The 27,744-nt window shown below is 43.3% G+C and overlaps 1 protein-coding gene across 4 annotated transcripts; it reads right to left on the bottom strand.

Moving 5' to 3' along the window:
• On the bottom strand, positions 1 to 25,202 carry LOC113930910 (nuclear RNA export factor 3-like). Of its 4 annotated transcripts, none has more exons than XM_027608533.1 (14): positions 24,767 to 25,202; positions 22,209 to 22,379; positions 21,727 to 21,786; positions 18,664 to 18,824; positions 18,435 to 18,542; positions 18,160 to 18,269; positions 16,340 to 16,376; positions 15,919 to 15,987; positions 15,778 to 15,833; positions 15,531 to 15,638; positions 15,347 to 15,411; positions 15,128 to 15,243; positions 14,354 to 14,418; positions 1,431 to 1,545 (listed from the first exon to the last, which is right to left on the bottom strand). In XM_027608533.1, exons 4-13 carry the CDS (start codon positions 18,670 to 18,672, stop codon positions 14,386 to 14,388), a joined length of 711 nt encoding a protein of 236 aa, XP_027464334.1. In that variant the 5' UTR covers positions 18,673 to 18,824; positions 21,727 to 21,786; positions 22,209 to 22,379; positions 24,767 to 25,202; the 3' UTR covers positions 1,431 to 1,545; positions 14,354 to 14,385. The 4 variants fall into 4 exon arrangements, 3 of the variants coding, with proteins under 3 accessions (XP_027464332.1, XP_027464333.1, XP_027464334.1); XR_003522625.1 differs by having other exon boundaries at positions 1,465 to 1,545; positions 14,354 to 14,518; XM_027608531.1 differs by lacking the exon at positions 14,354 to 14,418 and having other exon boundaries at positions 1 to 1,545.
• Between the last annotated feature and the right edge of the window lie 2,542 nt (positions 25,203 to 27,744).

Raw genomic sequence — 27,744 nt, 5'->3', positions numbered from 1 at the left:
TTATTGTGTTCTGGAACCAAACCTGCAATCTTTGAGGTATGCCTATATTTACAAGTATGTGTATTAATTAAAGATATTCTTTAATTTTTGTATATTTATATGAGACTAGCTTTCCTCTCAAAGTCCAGAGCTTTTAAAGACATTCCATACTGAAATTTAATGATGCTCTTTAAAGAAAATTTTTGATGACTATAAGTGGTGACAATTTTCTTTGATTCCCATCTTTCATATCTTTATGAAATCTGTTATATGTTTACAGAATGATAAAATAGTAAATATGAAGAATTTATTCCTTTATAAAACTATCCTGACACAGTAATATCTAAGTACAATAGTGAAGAAAAGTCCCTGTTAAAAACTTGACAAAGAAAATTAGACTTAAGCATGCTGCACTGGATGTCTTTGAGATTCTTCCAAAATTTGTACTGTGTCAGTGAGAACGTTAGTGCTTTGTAACTACCCATTCACTAATTCATTGTAGGTAGTTCTTGAATAGAAGTACCTGTCTTTGTTACTTGGATAGAGAGTATTTGGAAACAAGTAGAGATTAAGTATTGTGGGTATTATGCTTATATTGATAAATGTGCTTTGAGTTGGTCCCTGGAGATGATATCTTTGTTTACCTACACATATTCATGCCTCATCATTTTAATGGGCTCAAATTATTATATTATGGTGACTGTGATCAGTGATTATGACTCACTGAAAGCTAAGATGACGGTAAGCATTCTTTAACAATAAAGTATATTTAAATTAAGGTATATAAGCACACTACTTCTCTCATACAGTCATGTGTTTGGGAGGAATTTGACCACTAGCTCTAAGAGTGTGTCCAGAGTTAGTCTACTTGAACCCAATAAACCTATGTCCCTGGCCACAGTGAATGGTTCAAGACTGAGCCTGAATCTTTATACCCTGGAGTCACTGGATCAACTAACCTTGAAGCCTCTTCTTCTGGACTCTCAATTATATAAGCAAATGAATTTCCTTGTTGTATAAACAAAAATGACTTTTACTATCTGTTACTTGTAACTTTGTTACTTACTGCTTTATATATTTTTAAAGCTATGTTATCAGGTGAATGTAAATTCAGAATTTTTATCTTTTTAATAAATTTTCTTTTATGATTATATAGTAACCTTCTTTATTTCAAATAATGCTTGATATCTACTTTGCCTGACACAAATACAAATAAACCATCTTTCTCTTAGTTTTACTGGTCATTGATCATCACTTTACTTTCATCTTTTCTCTGACAGGCTTTTGTACCTGCTTTATAACCTACAAAACTCTGCAACATGTTCATAAAGCTTGTATTAGACTATTTGGGATGCCATAACAAAAATACCTCAGACTAGGTGGTTTAACAACAGAAATTTGTTTCTCATGGTTCTGGAGTCTAGAAGTCCAAAATCAAGGTGTTGGTAGGTTTGGTTTCTTCTGAGGCTTCTCTCCCTGGTTTGCAGATGGGTGCCCTCTTGCTGCCTCTTCACATGGTTGTCTCACTGTGCACGCACACTCCTGGTGTCTGTGTGTCTTAAGCTCCTTTAAAAAGAACAAAAATGGATTTACTTATTTAAAATTTTTATATTTGAGTATAGTTGACGCACAATGTTATGTTAGTTTCAGGTGTACAACATAGTGATTCAACTTCTCTATAGGTTGTGCCATGCGCACAAGTGTCACCATACAATGCTATTACGGTATCTTGGACTATATTCCCTATGTTGTGCCTTTTATTGCCATGACATTCTTTCCATAACTGGAAGTCTGTATCTCCCACTCCCCTTTACTCATTTTGCCCGTCTCCTGACTCCCTTCCCCTCTGGTCACCAATGGTTTGTTCTCTCTATTTATGGGTCTGATTCTGCTTTTTGTTAAACTCCTCTTCTTATGAAGACACCAGTCAGAATGGATTAAGGTATATAACAGCCTCACTTTAACTTAATCACTTCTTTAAAGATCCCATTTCCAGATGTAGTCATATTCCGAGGCACTGGGAATTAGGGCTTCAACATATGACTTTTGGGAGAACATAATTCAGTCAAAACAAAGCCCAGTGTTGGGCGCCTGGGTGGCTCAGTTGGTTAAGCAACTGCCTTCGGCTCAGGTCATGATCCTGGAGTCCCGGGATCGAGTCCCGCATCAGGCTCCCTGCTCAGTGGGGAGTCTGCTTCTCCCTCTGACCCTCTTCCCTCTCGTGCTCTCTCTCATTCTCTTTCTCTCAAATAAATAAATAAAATCTTTAAAAAAAAAACCAAAGCCCAGTGTCAAGTTGGCATTATTATAAGAGACAAGAGAGCAGAGGCAGGAACAATGATACAGAGCAGGCAGGAGGATGGCATGTTAGGCTTCCATTATCTTACAGCTTCTCCAGTTCATATGATTCTCTAAGGGCCAATAAACTTCCAAGCACTGGACTGAGAAATGTGCTTTGCCACTACTTTGGCCTGGACCTGAAGGATGGGAGCCAGTATATTATACTAGTTAATAATTCATAGCTCAAAGTTTAACATTTTCCTATTACCAATATGCCTTCTATTTTCTTTTAAGACACTCAATCTTCCTTAACCTTAACTTCCTAATTAGATATAGACAGAAAATAGTCATGCTCCTCAAATTGTTATGAGAATTAAATGAAATTTTAGTATATTTCTGCACATAATAAGGACTAAGTGTTTTATTGGGTGGAATGTTTGGAAAGCTGGTTCCTCAGCCTTTTATTTACACAATGGACAGGCTCCTGGTGAACAGCTTTCTATTCTAGGTCATGCCACGGCATTGTCTATGAGACATGCAGAAGGGGAAGAGTTGACCTTGTAAACTGGGGTTAGACACTATAGGGGCCCAAATACTTCCCTTACTCCAGAGCCTGTTGCATTTCTCTATATAGATTCTTAAGCTTCAGGAAGACAAAGACATTGCCTGAATTTTTTATGGTCCTATTTTCCCTTCTTATCATTATGCTTGACATGCACTAGGAGCTTGGATGAATGAATGAATGAATGTGTGAATGAATGATAGTTATATTCCATGCATATATCCTTCTTCCCTCTAACAGTTAATAGCCCCTAGCTGACCAGGACCCTAGGTGTGGAGCCAGTGCTCCCAAATGATTCAGCATAAATTTATGGAAAGGAAACCTATGCTTGCCTCTAACCTGACGAGTTTCAGAGAGGCATTCTGGAGATCTTGGTCTTTGTATCTTCAGAAAAACTTTTACATACAATCCCTGAGCATCTTATATAGGTGGCCTGAGAGATATTTAAAGATTAAGTGAAGCTTCTGAAAGTGATCTAGCTTACTCAACAGGAAGAAGCAGTCAACAGATTTCCCTGGGGGCTGTGGGTTATCAAGAGGTTACTCATTTCCACTATCTAATTAAAGAACTGGAAGTGAAACCCTGTCCAATGATGTAGTCTTACCTCTTGGGAGAATTCCAGCTCCAGCACTCAACCAATTAGATTATGCCCACCCACACTGAAGAGGGAAATCTGCTTTACTCAGTTTATCAACTCAAATTCTAACCTCATCCAGAAACATCCTCATAGGCACACCCAGAAATAACATTTTACCAAAATATCTGGGCACCCTGTGGCCTTGTCAAGTTCACACATAAAATTAACCATCGTGATGATTCTCATCTAAATCACCTAGTACCAAGGCATGGCATAATAAGGGATAACATGGGCAAAGGAATAACTGTAGATGGCTAGTTGAAAATTGCAGGATGGAAGGAAGGATAAGGGAGAACATTGGGACTCCCTCCTGAATCTGCCACTGTGAAGGGTTGTTCTGGCCTGACCTGGGAAGAAAGCTGAGCACTGTGAGGATCCACTCAGGATTTTTCTTTTGTCTTACATATCACCATGGAGGTGAACAAGCAAGACACTATTCACTCACAATTTATTGTTTTCCAGAGTGGCTGTGCCAGTTTGCATTCCCACCAACAGTGCAAAAGGGTTCCCCTTTCTCCACATCCTCGCCAACACCTGTTGTTTCTTGTATTGTTGATTTTAGCCATTCTGAATCACTATATTGTACACCTGAAACTAATCTTACACTGTATATTAACTAACTGGAATTTAGATAAAAACTTAAAAAAAACACTGATATCTAATAAAAAACATAGTTTATTGGCTCTTCCTCAAGATAGACATTATAACTAACAAAGCCATTTTAATGAAATCTCCTGAACAAAGCAACCTTTTATCCTAGTTTCATTGGTAATAGTCCATGCACTGAAGGGTTTTTTTTTTTTTTTTGGCCTCCTTTCATAGAGCAGTGCTTTTGAAATAGTAATGGTCCCTTTCTGCATGTTAAGACTATCCTTCTTTTTATTTATTCAGATGTATTTATATCCACTAATTTGTCCAGATGAGAAAACATTTATCATTAAAATCAATAAGAAAAAACTTCTCTTGTAAAGCTAGTAAAATTGGACACAAAGCATTAGAAAAAGATAACATAAGCAAGGAAAATTATAGTACATGTATAATTATGGATGTAAAAATTCTAAATAAAATATTACCAAATTGAACCAACCAATATTTTATAAAGAAATAAGATTACAAAGAATTTATTCCAGAAATGAAAGCATAGTGGACTGTTAGAAAAATCTATTCATGAACTTCTGCTTATTCCTGGAAAATTGAATACAAATGCTTTTTTGATCTCAGTAGAAAACCTCCTCAAATGAAAAAAAGGTGGGAAAAAAGGACAGCAGACAAAAAAAAAATCTGAGCAAAATTTTGGAAGCTGGAAAACAGATGGATCTGTAATAACTCTTGAGCAGACCACAGAAACTAAATACCAAGTCCCTAAGAAACAAATTGCAGAATCCTAAAAGACTAAAAACGTGGTAGTCCTAAGTACCTCCCAAGGCAGAGACCAGAGTATGGATTTGATTACTGGAGGAGTCAGTAAAAGCATCTAAAGCAGAGCCTTTAATCACCCTTATATTTTGTACTATTTGAAACACCTCACGCTCAACACTAACCCTAATTTTCTTTACACCCTCACTCTATTTTACTGGTTCCTGTAATAGTCATTGCATCTCATCCTACAACAGGTAGTTCATCATTCTGTTGGCATTGGAGTGGGGTAAAGTTGATAAATGTTTGTTTTAAAAATCAAGCTGCCAAAAAAAGACCACCGCAATCTAGAACTTCTCTTCTTAGGACTGGCAGACAGTCAACTGAACAGGCAGAGGAGGGGGCAAGCACAGGGTAGGAGTGGGAAGAAGCAGGCACCTGTCAAATCCACTCAATGTTTTTAAAACCTCTGCGAAGAAGACTGGAGCATCTCCTGCAGCTGTGCTTGTTTGTGCAAGTTTGAAACTTCTAAGTTTCTTCAGAATTATTACATTTCTCTGAAGGTAAAACCCATATTTAACCATTCAAATTTGGTTGAAATAATTTGCAGTAAAGGGTGGCAACCTTATTGAAGCAGGATATTATTGGGGCACTTAGGGCCACTTTTGACAGCAGGTGCTGAAATCCATCTCCCACCTTTCAACTAATAATAAATTTAATTTCAAAAAATATTCAAGGTGCCTTTTATTGATATCCTCAGGAGTACAATGGGAGAGGTTACCTGGCACAGTGCACAATAAAACTTCATCAGACTCTTTCCATCAGGCAGTCTTGCCTCCCTTCCCTGCAGTCTTATGAGATGGAAGAGTATCAGCCCCTGTCCTTGAACAACCTCCTTCTCTCCAACTCTCTGTCCTAGGTGGAGCCATTTACTTCTCTCAGCTTATCACTGAATCCTCACATACATTACCCTGTTCTAGCACATAAAGAATCCTTTTTTATATCCCCCCTTTTTAAAGTATGAGAGAGTTGTATATAATTTTTTTTCATTGTCACATTGATTTTCTCATTTCCTTCTCATAACTTCAAATACAGTTCTTCTTCACCACAGGGATTTTTCAGCCAATGGCCCACAATGTCTTTTTCAACATATGGTGTAGCCTGGAGCTATGATGTTCCTGCCTAGTGCCAACAATTTCAGCAAGTCCACTTTTGCCCATGAAATATCAACTGTGTTCACTGCTGCCTAGTCTTGGCCAGATCAGAGGGGCTTGTCTAAGAAGTCCTTTCTTTCATACCAGTTTTTTACCAAGGTTTGGGGTGGGGCTGTGTTTGTTGAGTCTTCCATATAAAAGGTAAGGATAGAAGGGTCAATTATGTTTCTGAAACCCATTCTTAAGATTCTCAGAGAGTGAAAATTTAGGGGCCTGGTTACTCAATTGTGAAATGTGAAACAGAATATACATTTGAGGTAGGTTTCTGGGAAACAACTGTCCTAGGTTATGAGTTCATTCTTTTATCCAATCAATATTTATTTTAACAGACTTTTTGAGGTATAATTGACATACAATTAACTGTATACACTTAAACTGCACAACTTGTTAAGTTTTGACACATGCATGCAATCATAACTGTTATAAAGATAATGGACGTATTAATTAACCCTCCCAAATTTCTCATGCTCTTTTCTAATTCTTCCCCACTCCCCGCTACACCCCCCTACCACCCCCAGACAAGAACTGATTTGCTTTCTGTTACTATAAATCAGTTTGCATGTTCTAGACTTTTACATAAATGGAAAAATACAATCTTATACTCTTTTTCTTCTAGATTATTTGATTCAGCACAATTATTTTGAGATTCATCATGTCGTTAAGTGTATCAATAGTTTGTTCCTTTTATTGCTGAGTAGTACTCCACAATTTGTTTTTCCATTCACCAAGTGGTAGATGTTTCACTTGTTTCTAGTTTTGAGCTATATGAATAAAGCTGTTATGAAACTTATGCACAAGTCCTTGGGTGGACATATGCTTTCATTTCTCTTGAATAATTATCTAGGAGTAGAATGGATATATTATATGGTAGGTACAAAACTTCCAAACTGTTCTTCAACGTGGTTGTACCATTTTACATGCCTATTCAACCAATAATTATTGAGGTTCTACTATGTTACAGGCACTCTTCTAGATGCTAGAAATGTAGCATTAAGAAAACCAAAACAGACAAATATGCAAGTTCTCATTGAGAAGAGCTTGAAGGGGTCGTAAGGTGGTCTCAGGAGACAATCTTTGAGACTGAATTTAATATGCTGGATATTTATGACAGAGTTCCATACGGATAAAAAACTACAGATTGGAGGAGGAAGAAGTAGGATTAGGCCAAGGTAAAAGTCAGCTTATGATGCAAGTCTAGTGATAGCTTTTGCCCACTCCATGTTGAGTTGAGGAGCTAACACATTCCACTAGATTTGTCAGGCATTGGGCCTAAAGGGCTGGACCTTTATACCCTACCTCCATCAATGAGGAACACCATAGGAAGGGCATGACTTATGGGCAAGACAGCTTTCGGCAGCAGAGGTTATCCCAGAAACCGCTGATAGCTGAAGGCTATCTGCTGATATCAGTTGCCACAGGGTGGGCAACAAGTCATTCTCTGAAGGGGATACCAAGGCAACATTACTCTGAGTTCCTCACTGTCTCTCTACCATTTGCTCTGATTGGATCCACTTCTCCACATATGCCCAGAAAACTCCATGGGTCTGTATTACTGAAGGAAACTTAGAAGATAATAATTACCAGCCCATATCTGCATCTGGTCTTGTGGCCACAACAAATACTCATCTCTTTTGTCCACTACCCATTCTAGATTCCCTTCATCTTCAGCCCCCAAGTCTGATGGTTGTAATGGGTTATGAGTGGCATTATTTAGACCCTCATTCCTGGTCATTCTATTCTTCTTGGCCTGGGTTTCTCCATTATCCTTTTACTGTCAAAACTGGGCAGGGGAGTACTAAGCAGCACTCAATGGATTGCTTAGTAGCCAAACATATTTCTTCCTGCCCTCAATGTGTAATACTTTCCATACCCTCTCCTGATAACAGTCAATTACCTCTGCCAGGATGGTGAATCCTCTATTACAGGATGGTTGATAAGCATGAGGAGGACAAAGTGCATGAGTAGAATTTGTAGCTTATAAGTCAATAACCCAGAGTTCTAGAAACCAGGCACCCAAATTTCTCCAACTTAGTCAATTGGAATGATGGCAAGTGATGGGTCCTGCTTATACGCCCTTGTTTTCCAGATCCAGGTACTATCTTTTCTGAGGACCAGAACCATACAAAAGTCTTTTACTCATGGTGTATATTGAGTCCTAGATGATGACTCCCAATTCTGTTAAGTTCTTTAAACAGAACTTGACCTAGGCCTTCAGCAACCCATTCCAATCCTTTATTAGGCAGCAGCTTCTGGGTGGTGCAAATGTCATAAGAGGGTGAATTCCATGTTTGTGGGTCCATTTCCATACATTGTTGCTATAAAGTGGGCCTCTTTGTTTGATATGATTTTTTCTGAGAATTCCATGACAGTAGATCAAACACTATACTCTCAGATAAAGGTGATGGCCAAGACCCTGCAGGCAAATCATCACCCTCAGTATGTTATATTCCTCTCAAAAGAGTCATCGGCTTTTCAGAGTGAAAAGGCCCAATCTATTCAACTAGTCCTATATTTGGTGATCAGCGTTGGTTTCTGTGGCTGGAAGATTAAACATTCAACATTAGCAAAGCTGTATCCACCTAGATAAGTCAAGAGTCATACTGTTGGGCCTAGGCATAGCCTCCATCTCTCCCACCATGGCCACTTTGTACATGTTACCATTAATGTGAATAAACATAGATATTAAAAAATGTATTAGCCCATGGACTTTGTTTATACCTCCCCCTGACAAACACACACACACACACACACACACACACACACACACACACACACACACACACACATCATTTTCTAGGGCTTCCCCCAGTCCCTAGATGAACTCATGCTCCCAATAAAATCCTCCATTTCTCTGGACTAAAACAAATGTCACATGCTTCCTGATGGGGCTTGCCACCAAAAATGATTTAGGATATCCCAAAGGAAGAAAATCTTTCTACTGTCAGGTTAGAAGAAAACAGGAGTTAAGAAGCTACTGAGTAGCTAATCCCTCATTTGTCCTGAAGTTCCCTACCCTCTAATGTGGTGGTAGCCAGAAAATTTTACAGTGACACCATAAGCATATGTTAGTGGAGCGCTGGCTTTCTATGTATCCCACAAACATCGCTCTTGAAAAATTTAGGTGCATTTATAACTTATATTCCAAAGATAATTCTAAATATTTTAAGCCAAAGTGGTGAATAATTATGGGCATTTCAGACTGGTGAGATATTTGGGGAGATGAAAGTCTTGGCCTGGTCTGACTTCTCCCTTGACCATTTATGTTGATGGCAAGCTTCCTGCCCCAAATGTATTTGCATTAGAGCCAGGTATTTCCCAATGGTTATCCTCACCAAAGTAACATCCTTCAAGAACTGTTACAGTCATTGAAACTTAACCTTTACTTCCTTATATCTTTCTCTAACTTATGTGCATGCATTTCTTTCTCTCTAACAACATGATGAGCTTCATGAAGAAAGTGATAGGGATCTTAAAAGCCTTCATTATCAATGTTCTATATGTCCACTGTGGTGGTTACATGTGTGAATGAACTTATCCAAATTTATCGAATTATACACCTAAAATGGATGCATTATATTGAACATAAGTTATAGCTCAGTAAGGTGATTTTTAAAATGTCTTCATATAATCCTAAAATTTGTATGGAACCAGAAGAGACCCCAAATAGCCAGAGGAATGTTAAAAAAGAAAAGCAAAGCTGGCGGCATCACAATTCCAGACTTCAAGCTCTATTACAAATCTGTCATCATCAAGACAGTATGGTCCTGGCACAAAAACAGACACATAGATCAATGGAACAGAACAGAGAGCCCAGAAATGGACCCTCAACTCTATGATCAACCAATCTTCGACAAAGCAGGAAATATGTCCAATGGAAAAAAGACAGTCTCTTCAGCAAATGATGTTGGGAAAATTGGACAGCCACAACCAGAAGAATGAAACTGGACCATTTCCTTACACCACACACAAAAATAGACTCCAAATGGTTGAAAGACCTAAATGTGAGACAGGGATCCATCAAAATCCTAGAGGAGAACACAGGCAGCGACCACTTTGACCTCAGCCGCAGCAACTTCTTCCTAGAAACATCGCCCAAGGCAAGGGAAGCAAGGGCAAAAATGAACTATTGGGAATTCATCAAGATAAAAAGCTTTTGCACAGCAAAAGAAAGTCAACAAAACCCAAAGGCAACCGACAGAACGGGAGAAGATATTTGCAAATGACATATAAGATAAAGGGCAAGTATACAAAATCTATAAAGAACGTATCAAACTCAACACCCAAAGAACAAATAATCCAATCAAGAAATGGGCAGAAGACATGAACAGACATTTATCCAAAGAAGACATCCAAATGGCCAACAGACACATGAAAAGGTGCTCAACATCACTTGGCATCAGGGAAATCCAAATCCAAACCTCAATGAGATACCACCTCACAATGGTCAGAATGGCTAAAATTAACAAGTCAGGAAATGACAGATGTTGGCGAGGATGCAGAGAAAGGGGAACCCTCCTACACTGTTGGTGGGAATGCAAGCTGGTTCAGCCACTCTGGAAAACAGTATGGAGGTTCCTCAAAAAATTGAAAATAGAGCTACCCTATGACCCAGCAATTGCACTACTGGGTATTTACCCCAAAGATACAAATGTAGTGATCCGAAGGGGTATGTGCACCCCAACGTTTATAACAGCAATGTCCACAATAGCAAAACTATGGAAAGAGCCAAGATGTCCATAAAGAATATGTGGTATATACATACAATGGAATATTATGCAGCCATTAAAAAAACACGAAATCTTGCCATTTGAAACGACTGGATGGAACTAGAGGGTATTATGCTAAGCTAAATAAGTCCATCAGAGAAAGACATGTATCATATGATCTCACTGATATGAGGAATTCTTAATCTCAGGAAACAAACTGAGGGTTGCTGGAGTGGTGTGGGCGGGAGGGATGGGGTGGCTGGGTGATAGACATTGGGGAGGGTATGTGCTATGGTGAGAGCTGCGAATTGTGTAAGAATGTTGTATCACAGACCTGTACCTCTGAAACAAATACTACATTATGTGTTAAAAAAAATAAAGAAGATAGTAGGAAGGGAAAAATGAAGGGGGGGAAATCGGAGGAGGAGATGAACCATGAGAGACTATGGACTCTGAGAAACCAACTGAGGGTTCTAGAGGGGAGGGGGGTGGGGGGATGGGTCAGCCTGGTGATGGGCATTAAAGAGGGCACATATTGCATGGAGCACTGGGTATTATAGGCAAACAATGAATCATGGAACACTACATCAAATAATAAATAAATAATTAAAAAAATATTTACAGGATTAAAACAAAAAAACACAAAATGTCTTCACATCCCTTCCAGAATCTAGAGCTGAGTCCTGCTCCTATGTGGAATCAAGTATTTTCCGATTGAATTATTCTCTTAAACTGTATAGTTGTTTTGTTTTGTTTTTGCTATAGCCAAGAATATCATCAGGAGCTCCAGACATATATCCAACAACATGGCCCCACCCAGATTTTTTCATAGGCTCCACAAACAACATGACCAAAACAGAACTGTCAATATCCTGGCATTGCACTAAACCTGACACTCCACTCAAATCCTCATCTAAGAAAACCACCCTAACCCAGTTGCAAAGATCCACCTTCCAAAAGACACACTTGGTTCCTTTCTATCCCTCACCACAAACACGGACTTCATCAGCAGGTTCAGTACCGCTGAGTACCTCTAGCCGCCTTGGGTATAAAAGTGTAACATATATTCTATACCAATTATCCTTCTTTCTTAATAACAGAATCCCAGGGCACCTGGGTGGCTCAGTCAGTTAAGTGGCTGCCTTTGGCTCGGGTTGTGATTCCAGGGTCCTGGGATTGAGCCCCACATCCGGCTCCTTGCTCAGTAGGGAGCCTGCTTCTCCCTCTGCCTCTCCGCCATGCTTGTGCTTGCTCTCTCCTCTCGCTGTGTCAAAGGAATAAATAAATTCTTTAAACAAACAATAGAATATCAAATTTAGTTGGGACAGTAGTGTTTCCGGTAAAAGACCACATCAAAATCTGAAAGGCAGCTGAACTTCTCAGACCAAGATATTACTTACACCATCTGTTGCGGAATGAACTGTGTCCCACCCAAATTCATATGTTGAAGCTCTAACGGCCTGTACCTCAGAACATGACTGGGTTCGAAGACAGGGCCCTTAAAGAGATAATCAAGATAGAAAGAGGCCATAAGGGTTGGCCCTAATCCAATCTGATTAGAGTATCTCTAAGAGGAGTTTAGGACATACAGAGAGATACCAAGGGTGTGTGTGCCCAGAAGGATGACCATGTGAAGAAGGAGCAAGAGGGAGACCACCTGCAAGGCAAGAAGAGAGGCCTCAGAAGAAATCAATGCTATAAATACTTGGGTCTTGGCTTTCTAGTTTTCAGAACTGTGAGAAATGAACTTCTGTTGTTGAATCCACTCAGTCTGTGGTATCTTTGCCCTAGAAAACTAAGATACCATTAGATAAGGCTTTCTACTTTGACCGCTCATGAGAATCAATTGAGGAGCCTTAAAAATACTGATGGCTGGATCTACCCTTAGAGATTCCGATTCAATTTCTCGAGTCTGGGCATTGGAGGGGATTTTAGTGTATATCCGGAGTTGAAAACCACAGGTATAAGAGAAGAATGTTTTGCATCCTATAGGGGAGGTTGAAAATATTGGATCTAGCATCATGTAGAAGGCATTTCCTCCCACCCCATATCTCTCTTCTTCCACTGCTTTTTTCCACCTCACAGCTTCCTTTTATTTTTGTTCTAGCCAGATCCCCACAGATGGACCCATAGATTCTCCCACCTCTTCAACCTATTACCAATCCAAGATCCATCGTAATTTAAGGCAGATTAAGCAGCTGCAGCCCCACTTCCGGCCCTCCTTGCCAAGAAAAGTTAAGTCTTGAGGAGCTTCACCCTCTCTGATTCTGCCTGTTAGCCTGAGCCAGGACTCAGAAGCTACCTTCTGACCTCTTAGTCCAATTAGGAAATGCACAAAACAAAAGAACCAGAGTTTTTACTAATGGAAAATAAGCATATGAAAATAAATTATCATCTTTAATCATCATGGAAATGCACAATAGGAACACACTTATCAGAATGGCGAAAAAATAGTGAAAACACCAAATGCAATGAAATCTATGGATAAACTGAGTCCCTCAGACATTGCTAGTGAGAATGCAGAATGTTGCAGGCACTCTGGAAAACAATTTGGCATTTTTTTCCCCAAAACTAAACTTGTAATAACTGGATAATACAGCAGTTGCACTCTAGGCCATTTACCCAGAGAAATGAAAATTTGTGTTCACATTAAAGTTCTCAACAGTTTTATGTTCCTAACAGTTTTATTCACAATAATTAAAAAGTAGAAACAGCCCAGACGTCCTTCAATAGGTGAATGGTTAAGGAAACTGGTAAATCCATACCATGGAATACTATTTGGTGATAAAAAGGAACGGATTATCAATACACTTAACAAATTGGATGGCTCTCAGGGGAATTATGCTAAATGAAAGAAATCCATTTCAAAAGGTGATCATGCACCGACAGAAGGATAACCCCACCCCCCCAGTAATAACCCTGTTTCCACTGCCACTCAGTAACCAGACTCCTTCCATACCCTCTACTATGTCTGCCTCCCAGACTCCTTGGCTGGTACCTGTAGCCCTCCCACAGAGTCAACCTTTGGAGATTGTCTGCCACCTTCCCTTCATTTATAGGTTTATACCGAAACCAAGGACAATTTTATTTTATTTTATTTTATTTTATTTTTTAAAAGATTTATTTATTTATTTTAGAGAGAGAGAGTCGGGGGGAGTGAAGGGCAGAGAGAGAGTGAGAGGGAGAGAAGCAGACTCCCCGCTGAGCACAGAGCCCAATGCCAGGCTCGATCTCAAAACCGGAGCCGAAATCAAGAGTGGGATGCCTAACCAACTGAGCCATTCAGGCGCCCCCAGATCAAGGACAATTTTATACCTGCATTTACTCTGTACAACAGCCCAAGGAATGGGCAGTCTAATCTTCATTTTCAGAAGAAGATACTGAGTCACAGAGAGGTCATGTGACTTCACCAAGGTAAAACCCCTGGTGAATGGTGGGGCCAGGAAGATAACCCACACTTCGATTCCAGACCCCATGCCCTTGACCACTAAGCTAGACATTTTGGGTCTACCTGTTTGCTTTCTACCATATTGAGAAAATTCTGAGGACTGCATAACCACATTCCCACACCCTTGAGCCCAGGCTGAGTTGGGAGTTCCATCCACAAGACAGCACTCACCTGGAATTGCTCTCAGGCACAGCAGTGAAGGTTTAGATGAACACAGAACTGAGACATTCCTCCCACTTCAACAGCAAATAACAAACAACAAGACTCCCTTAGAGTCATAGATGCTTCACACGCTCACACGGCATTCTTGAGTCAGGGTCTCGCTTGATATTCGTGCTGAAGGGGACAATTGTTCTCTGGAGGTCAGAGTGTCCAGTATGGGGATGGCAACAATAGCAGCCATCTGCTCCCAGTGACAAGGACCCCTCCTATGTGCCAGGTCCTGTGACAACCACTTCATTAGTTCATTTGATGCATTTTTCACAGATACCCAAGAGATGCACATTATTAGTTCCGTTAGCAAATGAGGAAACTTCCAGGTTAAGAGCCCAAGGTCACAGAGTAAGGATCTAGGGTGAGAGCTGTCCAACTCCACAGACTGTGTCCCTAAAGCCAAAGCTGTGTGGGGCAGACCGGCACAGACCTAGTTCAGACCAGGATGCTTTGAGGGCAGCGTGGAGATGGGAGAACACATCAGGAATAGGAAGAGAAGGGAAGGCACCAGGGAAGCTGGGAGCGTTCTGAGAGGGAGCCCAGCCAGCAGGGAGAGAGCAGAGATGCATCTGGGGAGGAGGTTCTACACGCACGCACCTTCCTTGAACACCCCGTTGACAGAGAAACAGAGCATCGTTCCGTGAAAGGGAAGAACCCAGGTGCTCAGTCACCTAAACTTCCTACCCACCCGTGGCTTTCTGCGGCTGCCTGAGGGAGGAAGCTTGTGCTCACCATCTGGAACCACATGTCCACCATGAAGGAGCTGAGGTCATGCTGAGTTTGAGGCAGCACACAGAGGGAGTGCACGATGTCACGTTTTGTATGCTTCTGCAGCTGAACACGCAGGGCTAAGCGGGGAGGAGAAACAAGCAAAGGTCAGGGGTTGCCACACCCTAGGCCCTAAAATGATCACTTCATACCCCTTTCCCTGCCCAGTCTTCCCCATCACACATGAACAGGGGTTCTTGAGCTTCTTCATATTCCTGCTTTCCTTGAAGGACTCGCACAAGCTGCTTCTAGAGAGAAAGAGGAACAGGAGGTGGTGGTCTGGCCGGTGTGGGTGTTTCCAGGAGCTGCCCTGTATCCACTGGGGAGCCACAGGGCCCAGGAGCAGAGTTGGATCTTTGCTACTCACAGGGCTGACTCCTCGGGGTTGAAGGGAATGGCCAGGGAGAAGCAGGCCTCATCGTGGTAGGCACTGAGGAGACCCTGACGGTCTCCAGAGTCGTAGATCGAGTAGTACCTGTGGGAGGGCAATGAGGACCGTCTGTCTCTGTGGTGTGGATCCCAAATGAGATTTCAAGACCCAGTCGGCAGTCCTGAGCTTGGGTGGCCTCACCCATCCCAGCCAACCCCTTCCCCAGATTCCCAGGAGTACTTACTGCTGCAGGAATTGCAGGACTAGACTCTTCAGGGCATCAGATCCAAAGAAGCTTCCCTGGAATCACAACAGTCCTCAGGACCACGGCTGATAACCCCTCCTCACGCATCACCCAAAGCCCGGCTTGATCCGCCCTCCTCACCTTGCAGGTCGGTAACCTCTTGTGGGCTGCAATACTGAGGCTGGTTGGTGAAGGTGAGTCCTGGCTGTCCTGGGGAAAGGAAGAGGGAGTGGGCAGTGTGGACCAGGAGCTGGTGCTGAACAATCAGGGAAAGGATGGGCCCCGGAGAGGGTGAGGGTCAGAGGCCAGGTGCGAAAGGGCCTTGGAAATTACATGGGCAAGACTACATTTGGGGTCCCTGTCTTGGGGTCCCTGATGCCCCTGGAGAACATGGGGTTGAAGGCGATCTGGAGCCCTTGTTGGGTTCCCACATGGATCTGGACCTCCATGAGGTTGAAGGGTCATGAAAATTGTAACTTCTGCAAGACCTAAATGGCTTCAGGGCAGGTTTGGGGCAGCATCAGTGCCAGCAGCGGGGTCAATGGTCAAGGAATACACCTACCAGGCATAGTAACTTGGGAAACAATTCCAGGATGGAGCTGCAGAAATCCAGGCAAAACAGAAAAGTCAGTGAAACGTTGCAGGTGTCCTTCATCATGGGAGCAAGCACACTTACACCTGACACACAGCCCAGTATGTCCCACCTACACTGCAGTGTCCTAGGCTTCCAGAGCCCTTGGCACCTCCCTTGTGGATGGGCCTAGAGGGAAAGCACACACTCTCTTCCCCCTCCTCTCTCTGATTCCATTCCTCGACCCACCCCCTCCTCCCTCTCTTTCCCCCTGGGAGGATCCCACCTAGACTGTCCTGACTCCCGTCTCCAGTGCCACCAGAAGCAACATTTGGAGCCCAGGCTCCAGGGCTGCCTTCCCTCTCCTGACTCCCTTCCTTCCTTCAGGTCCCTACCAAAGGCTCCAGAGAGAAGAGGGAATGGGGTGGAAGCCCAGGGCTCTGCTACCTCACTAGGGGTCCAGCACGCTGCAGGACCATGATACCTCCCCGCCCGGGGGTGGCCCAGGATGCGGGGGCAAGGAGGTGAGTGAGGCAGGAACCAGGAGGCAGAGGGGGAGAGCGAGGGGGATGAAGACAGAAGAGGAAGGGAGAGGTGAGAGAGACATAGGGGAGTCGAGACAAAGGAGGGAGAGAAAGCAAAGCAAAGGGAAGGGAGAGAAGCTCTACCATGTGGTGAGGGTCAGGGAGGAAGAGAGGAGAAGGGGGAAATGGCTCTCTGCCTGTGGTCCTTTCCTTCATCTGCCCTGGCTGGCCCTGGCATCCGACGTAGGAATGGAAAACATGCCGGTGTTGGGCTGGGGGCCCACTGCATGCCGGTTGAAACTTTGTCACCTGTGTGAGCTCAGTCTGAGCCGGGCATGGGGAACGAAGCAGCCACGGGGGCAGGAGACCTACCCCAGGGGGAGTAGAGGGTCAAGCCCCAGGTCAGCATGGAGCTGAGGGTCTGTGGTTCCCTCTTATGATCACCGCCTTCCCTCCTGATGACCCCAGTGCACCTGTGCCTGTCCCAGTCGGTTCCTTGCCTGAGGGATTATACCCATGTCGGGCTACCCACAGGGCTCCTCTGTAGGACCAGTCTGGATGAGGTGACGTGCGGAGGGAGGGGAGGCGGCAGTGCCTCTGAGAGGCCTGTCCTCCTGTCCTCTCAAGCACCTCTGCCCTCTGGCTTCCATTCCTGTCTCAGGAAGCCCTCTGCTCACTGGCAGTCACCCACTTCTGGCCCCCTGACTCAGGGAATCCTGGTTTCTCCCAAGGAGGGCCCGGCTCCCTGCAGGGGGTCAGAGGAACGGATGTCATGATGGCAGTCCCCCAGGACCTCGGCCCTCAGCATGCGGCAGGAAAGCCACCAAGGCAGCCTGGAATTGGAGGGGGGATACATTTGGTTCAAGGAAAAGAGGGTCGCTCTCAGAACAAGGGAGGGAAGCCCTGTCTCTGCAGGGAGGCAGAAAGGCCCATCTCAGCATGAGGCCCTGGGCTGGAGGGCCCCTCTCAGTCCAGGGCACCAGCACCGGGCTCAAGGTGGTCACTCTGGTCCTAGTGAGGAAGGGGAGCCCTGTTTCGTACATCACACTTTGGGGATGGCACACCAGAGAAGGCTGGGTGCAGACAACCTGCAAGTGGACCTGAGACCAGACAAACCCGTGAGCAGGTCAGAGGAAGGGAAGGAGATGTCTAAGCACAGGCGAGGGACACAGAGAAGAGAGCATAGGGCCTCTGGTTCCCCCAAAGGAACAGAGCTGCTGCCTCCTCCAAACAGGCACCGTCAGGCATAGTTCAGAGTCCCACGGGGTGACACAGTGTACAACTGACCTTATGTTGGTTGATTTATCAGGGAGGGCGGTGCACAGGGCACTTCTATCGGTACTCATCTCTTCTGGCTGCAGACTTTTGCCCTCGTCCAACTCCCCTGCAGACTTCACCTATAATTATGGGGAGGAAACACGTGGAGCAGAGAGAGATGACCAGGATGACCCTGCAGCCCCAGTCCTTCCCTTCTCCAACAAATCCACTTCCCTGACTCTTGTCACCATCCCGTGAGCACTCCCAACCTCCTTTCAAAGAAGGATCTGGGTACCACACCTCACCTCACTGTTGGAGAGGTTCAAGCTCTCGATGCTGGCGGCATTCTGCATAGTGTTGGACAGGCCATCCAGCTGGCTGGGTGTCTTGGTGCTCGGGTTCGAGGGCAAAAGCTATGATGAGGAAAAAGTTAGAGTGAGGACCCCAACAGGGGATATCTGAGACCAACCTGCCTCTTCTACCTAATCTCTCCCACCTTCAGCGTCAGTCTCAGCACTGGGACTGAGTCCTCACCTCGGGCATGTTTTGTCATGGGTCTGCAGGGAGGCAGCCATCCTGTTTCTAGAATTTGGTACCCTTTCAATATCTTGGGTGATCAAGTCTCTGAGGAGCCCGAGAGGAGGGAATCAGAAGGCTGAGAGAGGCCCGGCTGGTACAACTCCAGCACATTCGAACTGCAAACCAGAAAGTTCTGTTAGATTGCCACTAGCAGCAACTTCTTCCTAGAAACAACGCCAAATGTAAGGGAAATACGGGCAAAAATGAACTATTGGGACTTCATCAAGATAAAATGCTTTTGCACAGCAAAGGAAACAGTCAACAAAACCCAAAGGCAACCGACAGAAAGGGAGAAGATATTTGCAAATGACATATCAGATAAAGGGCTAGTATCCAAAATCTGTAAAGAACTTATCAAACTCAATACCCAAAGAACAAATAATCCAATCCAGAAATGGGCAGAAGACATGAACAGACATTTTTCCAAAGAAGACATCCAAATGGCCAACAGACACATGAAAAAGTGCTCAACATCACTCGGCATCAGGGAAATCCAAATCAAAACTCAATGAGATACCACCTCCCACCAGTCAGAATGGCTAGAGTTAACAAGTCATGACATGTTGTCGAGGATGGAGAGAAAGGGGAACCCTCCTACACTGTTGGTGGGAATGCAAGCTGGTGCAGCCACTCTGGAAAACAGTATGGAGGTTCCTCAAAAAGTTGAAAATAGAGCTACCATATGACCCAGCAATTGCACTACTGGGTATTTACCCCAAAGATACAAATGTAGTGATCCAAAGGGGCACATGCACCCCAGTGTTTATAGCAGCAATGTCCACAATAACCAAACTATGGAAAGAACCTAGATGTCTATCAACAGATGAATGGATAAAGAAGATGTGGTGTATATATACAATGGAATATTATGCAGCCATCAAAAATGAAATCTTGCCATTTGCAACGACGTGGATGGAACTGGAGGGTATGATGCTAAGTGAAATAAGTCAATTAGTGAACAACAAGGATCATATGATCTCAATGATATGAGGAATTTGAGAAACAAGACAGAGGATCATAGGGGAAGGGTGGCGAAAATAAAACAAGATGAAATCAGAGAAGCAGACAAACCATAAGAGACTCTTAATCTCAGGTAACAAACTGAGGGTTGCTGGAGTGGAGGGTGGTGGGAGGAATGGAGTGGCTGGGTGATGGACATTGGGGAGGGTAGGTACTATGGTGAGCACTGTGAATTGTGTAAGATTGTTGAATCACAGACCTGTACCCATAAAACAAATAATTCATTATGTATGTTAAAAAAAAGTGGGTGTCTAAAGGGTTACAATTTGTCAGTTTCCCTGAAGTGGTAGAAGAGGGGTTACCTTAATCAGACAGAATGTTCTAACACCCGATGTGGATGGGTATGGCTCACAGCAAGCACCGTGAACTGAGGGAGCTGGTTGATGTTTGGGGTATATGTGTACCCTTTTGTGTGTTCTTAGGTATTCAGCTTGGCGCAGTTTCCTTCTTTCACCTAGTATTTCTCAGAAATAAACTGAATTTCAGTGAAACAGATTTATGTTTTTAAAAACAAACTTGTTTAGAAAACAATTTGAATGTACCACCCTCACAGATAAAATTACTACAATAATTTTTTCCTAGTAATTTTTAAGTTCAGGACAACGTTATTGGCTGGGTGGTAAGATTAGGCATGAAAGAAACCATGTGATAATTGTCTTTCTCTGCTTGACTTATTTGACTTAGCATAATCCCCTCCAGTTCCATCCATGTCAGTGCAAATGGTGGGTGTTCATCCTTTCTGATGGCTGAGTAATATTCCACTGAAGACCATAGGGGAAGGAAGGGAAAACTGAAGGGGGGAACCCAGAGAGGGAGACAAGCCATGAGAGACTCTGGACTCTGGGAAACAAACTGAGGGTTTCAGAAGGGAGAGGGGTGGGGGGATAGGGTAGCCAGGTAATGGGCATTAAGGAGGGCACATGCTGTGATGAGCACTGGGTGTTATACGCAACTAATGAATCATTGAGCACTACATCCAAAACAAATGATGTACTATATGGTGGCTAACTGAACATAATAAAAAAGATTAGGAATGAAATATATATGTTTAATTATGATATATATGTTAAATTATAATATATATTTATTATATGTTATATATTTTTTATCTCATACCTTGTACAGATTTTCTTGCTGGTAATTACTACTGCTTTTAATAACAATTCTAGGTTGATATCAGTTTCCCTTCTCTCTACTGATTTTTTATATATCAAGGATATTAATCCTATATCAGGCATAAATATGTGGCAGTTTTTTTCTTCCCATCTCATCATCTGGCCATGTGCTCTTTAATACTGTCTTTCCCCAAAGGGGTTGTTTCAAAATTTGCATAGATTTGTATGGCTAAGAATTTATACTGTTTTCTGTATAAAAACATTTGACTAATATACTAGGAGCTCAGAACACCACCCCCCAGGTTTACCAGAGTAATAGAACATTCCCCATCTCAGCAGCCACATGGCCCTGGGGAGCATACACAGCCTGGGCTTGGCGGGGGGGGGGGGGGAGTTCCAGGATTTGAGTCTCTACTCCACTGTTCCCCAAGAGTTGCTGACCCTCTGACTTTCCCTTTCCTCCTCAGTGGACCAGTGAACATAATACCTGCCTCGAATGGATTTTGCGGGGATTTGACAGAACATGCAATGGCATTCTTTATTATCAAAAGAATCAGGGATACTGGGTGGAACAAAAACAGAGAAAAACCAGCCATTTGGGTGAATGAGTGTCACCCTTACCAGATAACCTTTGGTTTCTTGGGTGAGCTGGGCCTCTCACCTCAATTGCAGGCCAGAGAAGAAAGATCAGGATTGGGAAGATGACAAGACCAATGTCTCCTCTTAGAGTTTTAGGTTTTAGGATCATGAAGAGCTTCATGAAGGCCTTTTCTGGGACCTTGATTACAACGTGCAAGGAGTGATGGGAGGGAGCTGGGAGATCAGCAAAGCCTGGAGCCCTGAGTCTCACCCTTTTCACTTGGCTTAAATTCTCAAACCTTACCTTGGGCACAGCAAGCACTATAAGGCTCTGGTGTAGGCCAAGTGGTTGTCATAAAGGTATCTGGGGTAGAGGAAGAAAAGGCAACATCCATTAGGATCAAAGTAGATCAAAGTAGAGATAGTCTGAGATACTCTGACAGCACAGTGCCATTTCCTGATCTATGAGACAGAAACATGCCTCCACATTTACTGCATCATATGCAGTAGAATGAGCTCTGTGGCAGTGTGTCATGGGAAAAAAATCCTGGTACCTAGGTGTCTCTAGATGAAGAAACTGAGAATAAAGGAACAGGTTCAAGAAATTCATAAAAGTCATGCACAACTGTTCAAAAACAACTAGCTGGGTTATATGTGCTGAGACCGAAGTGTTACATGTGATAATGAGTGAAATAAAGAAGCAAAACAAATTACCTGCAAATTTCCATTATTCATTCCCTTAATCTTCCCAACTCACACCTATCCCTGCACACTTCGGTCACTTACAATCTTATCCAGGGGCCCTCCTGGGCATCATCCATGGCTGCAACTCCATCTTGCTCCTAGAGGGGTGAAGAATGAATCCCAGAACTGGTTTGTTCAGACGATGTATCACACCTCCCATGGGAAGGACCCCAGCATCTTGTTCTTTGAAAGAAGCTAATTTGGTATCATGGTCTGAAATTGGAAAAAACACAGAAAAAAATGAATAAATGTAAAAGGACAATACAAAATAAAACACAGAGTAGAAAACACCAAATACCAAGAACAAAATCCTGGGATGCTGTCATGGCTAATGAAGAAATTTTTATAATCGAAAAAGAAATATAGCACAGAAGACTGGGAGGATGCACTGTACCTCCTGGGAGATGAGAGGTGAGGAGAATTCGCTGCCCAGGAGAGAGCAAGCACAGCAGGAAGGACTTGGACAGAGGGTCCATTGTGAGACATTATCCCTGCTCTGATGTGTTCAGGCTGGGTGACCTGGAATGAGTTAATTAATGTCTGTAACCCTCACCTCCCTCCTGTGCTCTAGGTGGACAATTCAAACTACTCTGTGTGGTGTTAGATTTTAAAGGTCATAGTGAGTTCTCCACCTGAAAAAATGAAAGATAGTCTGAAGAAAATATATCCAGAATGAAGCCTGGGGAGAAAAAATGATGGGACAGACTGAGAGAGGGGGCAAGAATTAAAGATAATACAGTGAATAACACATTTAACTGGAATCCCAGAAGGAGCGAGAGAGAACAGGCCAGTCCTCCAATTGTTAAATATATCTATTAATTTAGATCTTTAATTACCCTCGGCTATCTTTTATAATTTTCAGTGAATAGGCCTTGCACTTATTTTGCTAAATTTATTTCTAAGCATTTTACTCTATTTTACACTTTAGGAACTGATTTCTTAATTTCATTTTCTGATAGCTCATTTCTAGTAAATAGACATTATTGATCTTTCAAAATTTATGTATTACTACTAGTATTTCTTTTATAGATTTCTTAGGATTTTCCACACACATGATCATGTTACCTGCAAATAAAGATAGTTTTATTTATTCCTTTGCAATCTATATGCCTTCCATTTCTTTTTCATATTTTTTTTAATATTTTACTTATTTATTTGATAGAGAGAAGACACCCTGAAAGAGGGAACACAAGCAGGGGGAGTGGGAGAGGGAGAAGCAGGCTTCCCACTAGAGCCCAATGCGGGGCTGATCCCAGGATCTTGGGATCAGGACCTGAACAGAAAGCAGACGCTTAATGCTTAACGACTGAGCCACCCAGACACCCCTCTTTTTCATACGTTTTTGCAGTGGCTAGTATCTCCTGTACTACGCTGAATAAAACTGGTAAGAGCAAGCATCCTTGCCTTGTTCCTGATATTAGGGGGAAATATTCAGTCTTTCACTACTAAATAGGATATCAGTTTTATTTTTTATTTTTAAAGATTTTATTTATTTATTTGAATGAAAGAGTGAGTGAGAGAGAATACGAGTGGCGCGGGGTGGGGGTGGAGGGTAAGGGGCAGAGGGAAGGGGAGAAGCAGACTCTCCCGCTGAGCAGAGAGCCAGATGCAGGGCTTGATCCCAGGATCCTAAGCTGGGAGCCCACGACTACGGGCTCTGATCCCAGGACCCTGGGATCATGACCTGAACCGAAGGCAGAGCAGATGCTTAACAGACTGAGCCACCCAGGCACCCCAGGATATTAGGTTTTGGATTTTCTGACAGAAGTGGCACTTTATCAGGTTGAGGAAGTTCCTTGCTATTTCTAGTTTGATTTTATCCTGAATGGGTGCTGGATTTTGTCCGGTGCTTTATGTGCTTCTACTGAGTTGATTATGTAGTTTTTGTAAAGACTCAGGCACGATGCCATAGTTAGTGGGCAATAAGTAATATCTATCGTCAAGCTTACAATCTTAATAGTTCAAAAAAATTAATTACCTTTAATTGGAGGTACTTATAATGACTTTTATTTGCTTCTTTACATTTTCCTCTTTTTACAGAAATATTAAAATTTTAGCCTAAGTTTATACCAGTAATTAAAATTTACACACTTTTAGGGACTTGGATCTAGTAATTCACTCCTATCAATATGATTCCTATTTAATTTTTCCTTTATTGTTATTTATTTTTTCAATCTGGGATCCAATCAAGAATCATGAATTTGTGTTTTTTCCACCTTTACTGAGATATAATTGACATATAACATCGTGTAAGTTTAAGATGTACAATGTCATGATTTGATACACACATATATGAAATGACTATCACATATGCTTCATAAACACTTCTAGCACCTCACATAGTTACCTCTGTGTGTGTACGTGTGTGATGAGAACTTTTAAGAACTACTCACTCAGCAACTTTCAAATATACAATATAGTACTATTAACTACAGTCACCATGCTAAGCAGTAGATCCCCAGAACTTACTCATCTTATAACTACAAGAGTCTCATGCTCTACTGACTAGGCCAGCCAGACGGCCCTCCCCTGGGGACTTTTGAGAAAAGGAGCTGTACAAAGCCTTTCACCCAAGAAGGTAGAATTTCAGTCTCTGTTACCTTTTTCTGTATCGTCTGCCACTGGGGACAGCAGTGACATGGTGAAGACAGCACTAGGACATAGGCGCAACACCCCTGCGAGATCCCAGTTCTGCCGCTTAGGTAGCTCCAAGAGTACGAGCGCGTGGTAGAGCAGCGCCCAGCCCCGTCGTCTCTCGAGGGCGTCGTAGATCAAAGTTTGGATGCGCGGGGACTTGGCGTTGTTCCTCGTGACAGGGCGGCTCAGGGGGGGGTCTTGGCCAGGAGCCCGATGCCCTGCGGGGTCCTCCGCAGCCCCTCGTCGCGGCCGCTGCCCTCGAGCAGCAGGGTCCCGTCTTTGAAAGCTCCGGCCCCGAGCGCCAAGGTGATTTGTTTCACGTCGCCGGGCGCCAGCCCCACTTTCCAAATCTCCTTGTCGCCGGCCGCCGCCGCGTCCCCTCCGGCCGGGTTAGCGGCCCCGCCGCCGCCGCCGCCAGCCACCCTCGCCGCCCTGCGCGCCTTGAGCCCCATCTGCCTCGCCCCAGCCCGCCGCTTCACCTTCTCCGCTGCTGCTTCGGGAAGCAGATGCAAGCCCGGGAACTGCAACGCCACGATCCGCGCGCCGCTCCCCACACCCCCCACCCCCAAAAGCAAGCAGGGGAGGGGCAGGGGAGGCCGGGCAGCGGTAAGAGGTCACATCCCGCGCGGGTCAGCCGCGGGACCCCCAGGGGCGCAGGCCGGGGGCCGCGGGGAGGCGGCGAGGGCGCACGAGGCTGGCGCCGAGGCTCTAGTGCGCGGGGTGGCGGCGGCGGCGGCACGCCGTCTGGCGGACCGGAGACAGCATCGCAGTGTACTTACCAGCGGGGTGCCAACCTCCCGCCAGCCACATGCGCTGCCGCTGCCTCCGCCCTCCTCTGCACTCCCCGCCCCCCGCGCCCCTCCCCGCCGGCTCCAGCCTCAGGCCCGCAGCAGCCGTTGAGGGCCCAGGGTAAGCCTACTATTGCTATTTAAGCGTCCACTGGCACGAGGTTTCTTGCAGGTGGGTTCCCTAGTTAAATTGCTGCCCTGTAGGGAACCCAGGAAAGTCTGATCATGTGCCCCATATAGGTTATCTCATTTATTCTTCTCCATTCTCTAGATGAGGAAACTGAGAAACGAGAAGCATATTGTCTAGGGTCATACAGCCACTGAAAAGAAAGACAGAGGTGGTAGCAAATGCCTTTCTGATTGCCAACCCCTTATTCTCCCCGAGGACACCACCAAATTCAGCTGTAATCTAGAAAATCATATGGGAATTGAGGTCCTCTGGACCCAAACCACTGTTCTCATCTCTGTAACATACTCATTTGGCTGTAAATCACGTGCTTACAAGATTGGAAGATTTTTTTTGTATTGGGAAAATGATCGTACCCTAAAATATGGAGGATATTATTGCATTTAACCATTTTAAATGTATAGACCCTTCGACCATACCATTTCTGGAAATTCACCTGGAAGAAATCGGTGCTTCCAAGTTTTCCTATTACAAAGAGCATGTAGTTGTAAGGGAATTCTGATCACTGATTGGGACAAGGAGGATGAGGTGAGGAAATGGAGGAAACTTGAAGGAAACTGGTTGAAGTGCTAGGATATGATTTCAGGTCAGCACCTTTAATGCTGTTCAACATGCTATCTCCAGTTTCCTTCTTGACCTTCATTCTTTTTATGCTTTCTTTCCCTCACTTTTTTCCAGCCAAGCTGGCCTCTGTGTGGTTTCGTGAATATGCCAATTATGCTGTGTCCTCTGGACCTTTGCATTTGCTATTCTCTCTACCTGGAATACTATTTCCAAAATACCCCCTAGACTCTCTCTGGGGCCTTAGAATATTTGCTTCAAAATTGTTTTATCACTGAGGACTTCCCTAGCTTCCTTATTCATATCCCCTATTCATTACTTCCCTATTACCTATTTATTCCCTGACCCCCACTCTCACTATCCTCCTTCCTTATTTTTCTCCTTAGCATTTATCACTCTCTGTCCTACTAATATTGTACTTAATTTATTTTCTATCTCTCTCACTTATAAAAACAGAGGTTTCTGCCTTTTTTTGTTAACTACTGTATCCTCAATGTCTATAATAGTATCTGCACTTAGAAGGTGCTCAAAAAATAGTTGTTGAGTGAATTAATTAAATTTCTAAAATGCATGGCAAGATTGTAATGTCATGTTCTCACTTCTAAGAAATCTCAGGATCTTTAGGTGTGTATTATGTGCCAGGGATGGTGTTTGTTGTATGATAGATGTAACCTTATGTCTGACTTATGCTAAAAAAAACTTCTTCTCATAACTTTCTTGCCACTCTAGGTAATTTCACAAGAAATTTTCCAATAAATATATGCCAATACGAGATCTTGTTGTGCTGCTAATTTGTGAACTCCTATTTCAATGGAGTCACAACTCCCTAATATATGTGGATGAGAACATGGTTTTCCAGTCCCTTTCTAGGAACCCAGGAGTCATGTGGATCAATCTGTTTTCAATACAGGTGTCTACGTGAAACATCTACGCAAATTGATCTTCAATAGTAAGGAGGGAGTAGTGTATTTGTGAGAGTGACAGTGGTCTAACAGAAGGGTTGAAGAAGTGGTGATAAGGCTACTTTTTCCTTTTAATTGATTAACTTATCAGGTAATTATGAAAGCATCACTGTATGTTACCTGAAAAATTAACAGACAAGCAAAAAGCATGAAATGTGAAATGTCTGTAGGAGAGTCTTTCTTTTAATGTAGATACTAAATAAATCTCTTGAACTTTCAATAGGTTGTGGGAAGCTATGGCCCTGTAGTAATATGTTAGGTTATTTTAACTGGCCCTTTTTCAGCTGAAAGAAAAAAATACCGTGATATTAGGAGAACTTCTGGATTCCTTGCTATACATAGGAGCTTTTTAAAAGCCCTTATTTCCCCACATATTTTTTTCCCAACCTCTTTTTCTCCCAAGCTTATCAGTCTGTCTGTTGCTTGTCCTGACTTTTGCCCTT

Source organism: Zalophus californianus, chromosome X, assembly GCF_009762305.2.
Source record: "Zalophus californianus isolate mZalCal1 chromosome X, mZalCal1.pri.v2, whole genome shotgun sequence".
NCBI classification, from domain to species: Eukaryota; Metazoa; Chordata; class Mammalia; order Carnivora; family Otariidae; genus Zalophus; species Zalophus californianus.
This window is presented reverse-complemented; position numbering and strand designations above follow the sequence as displayed.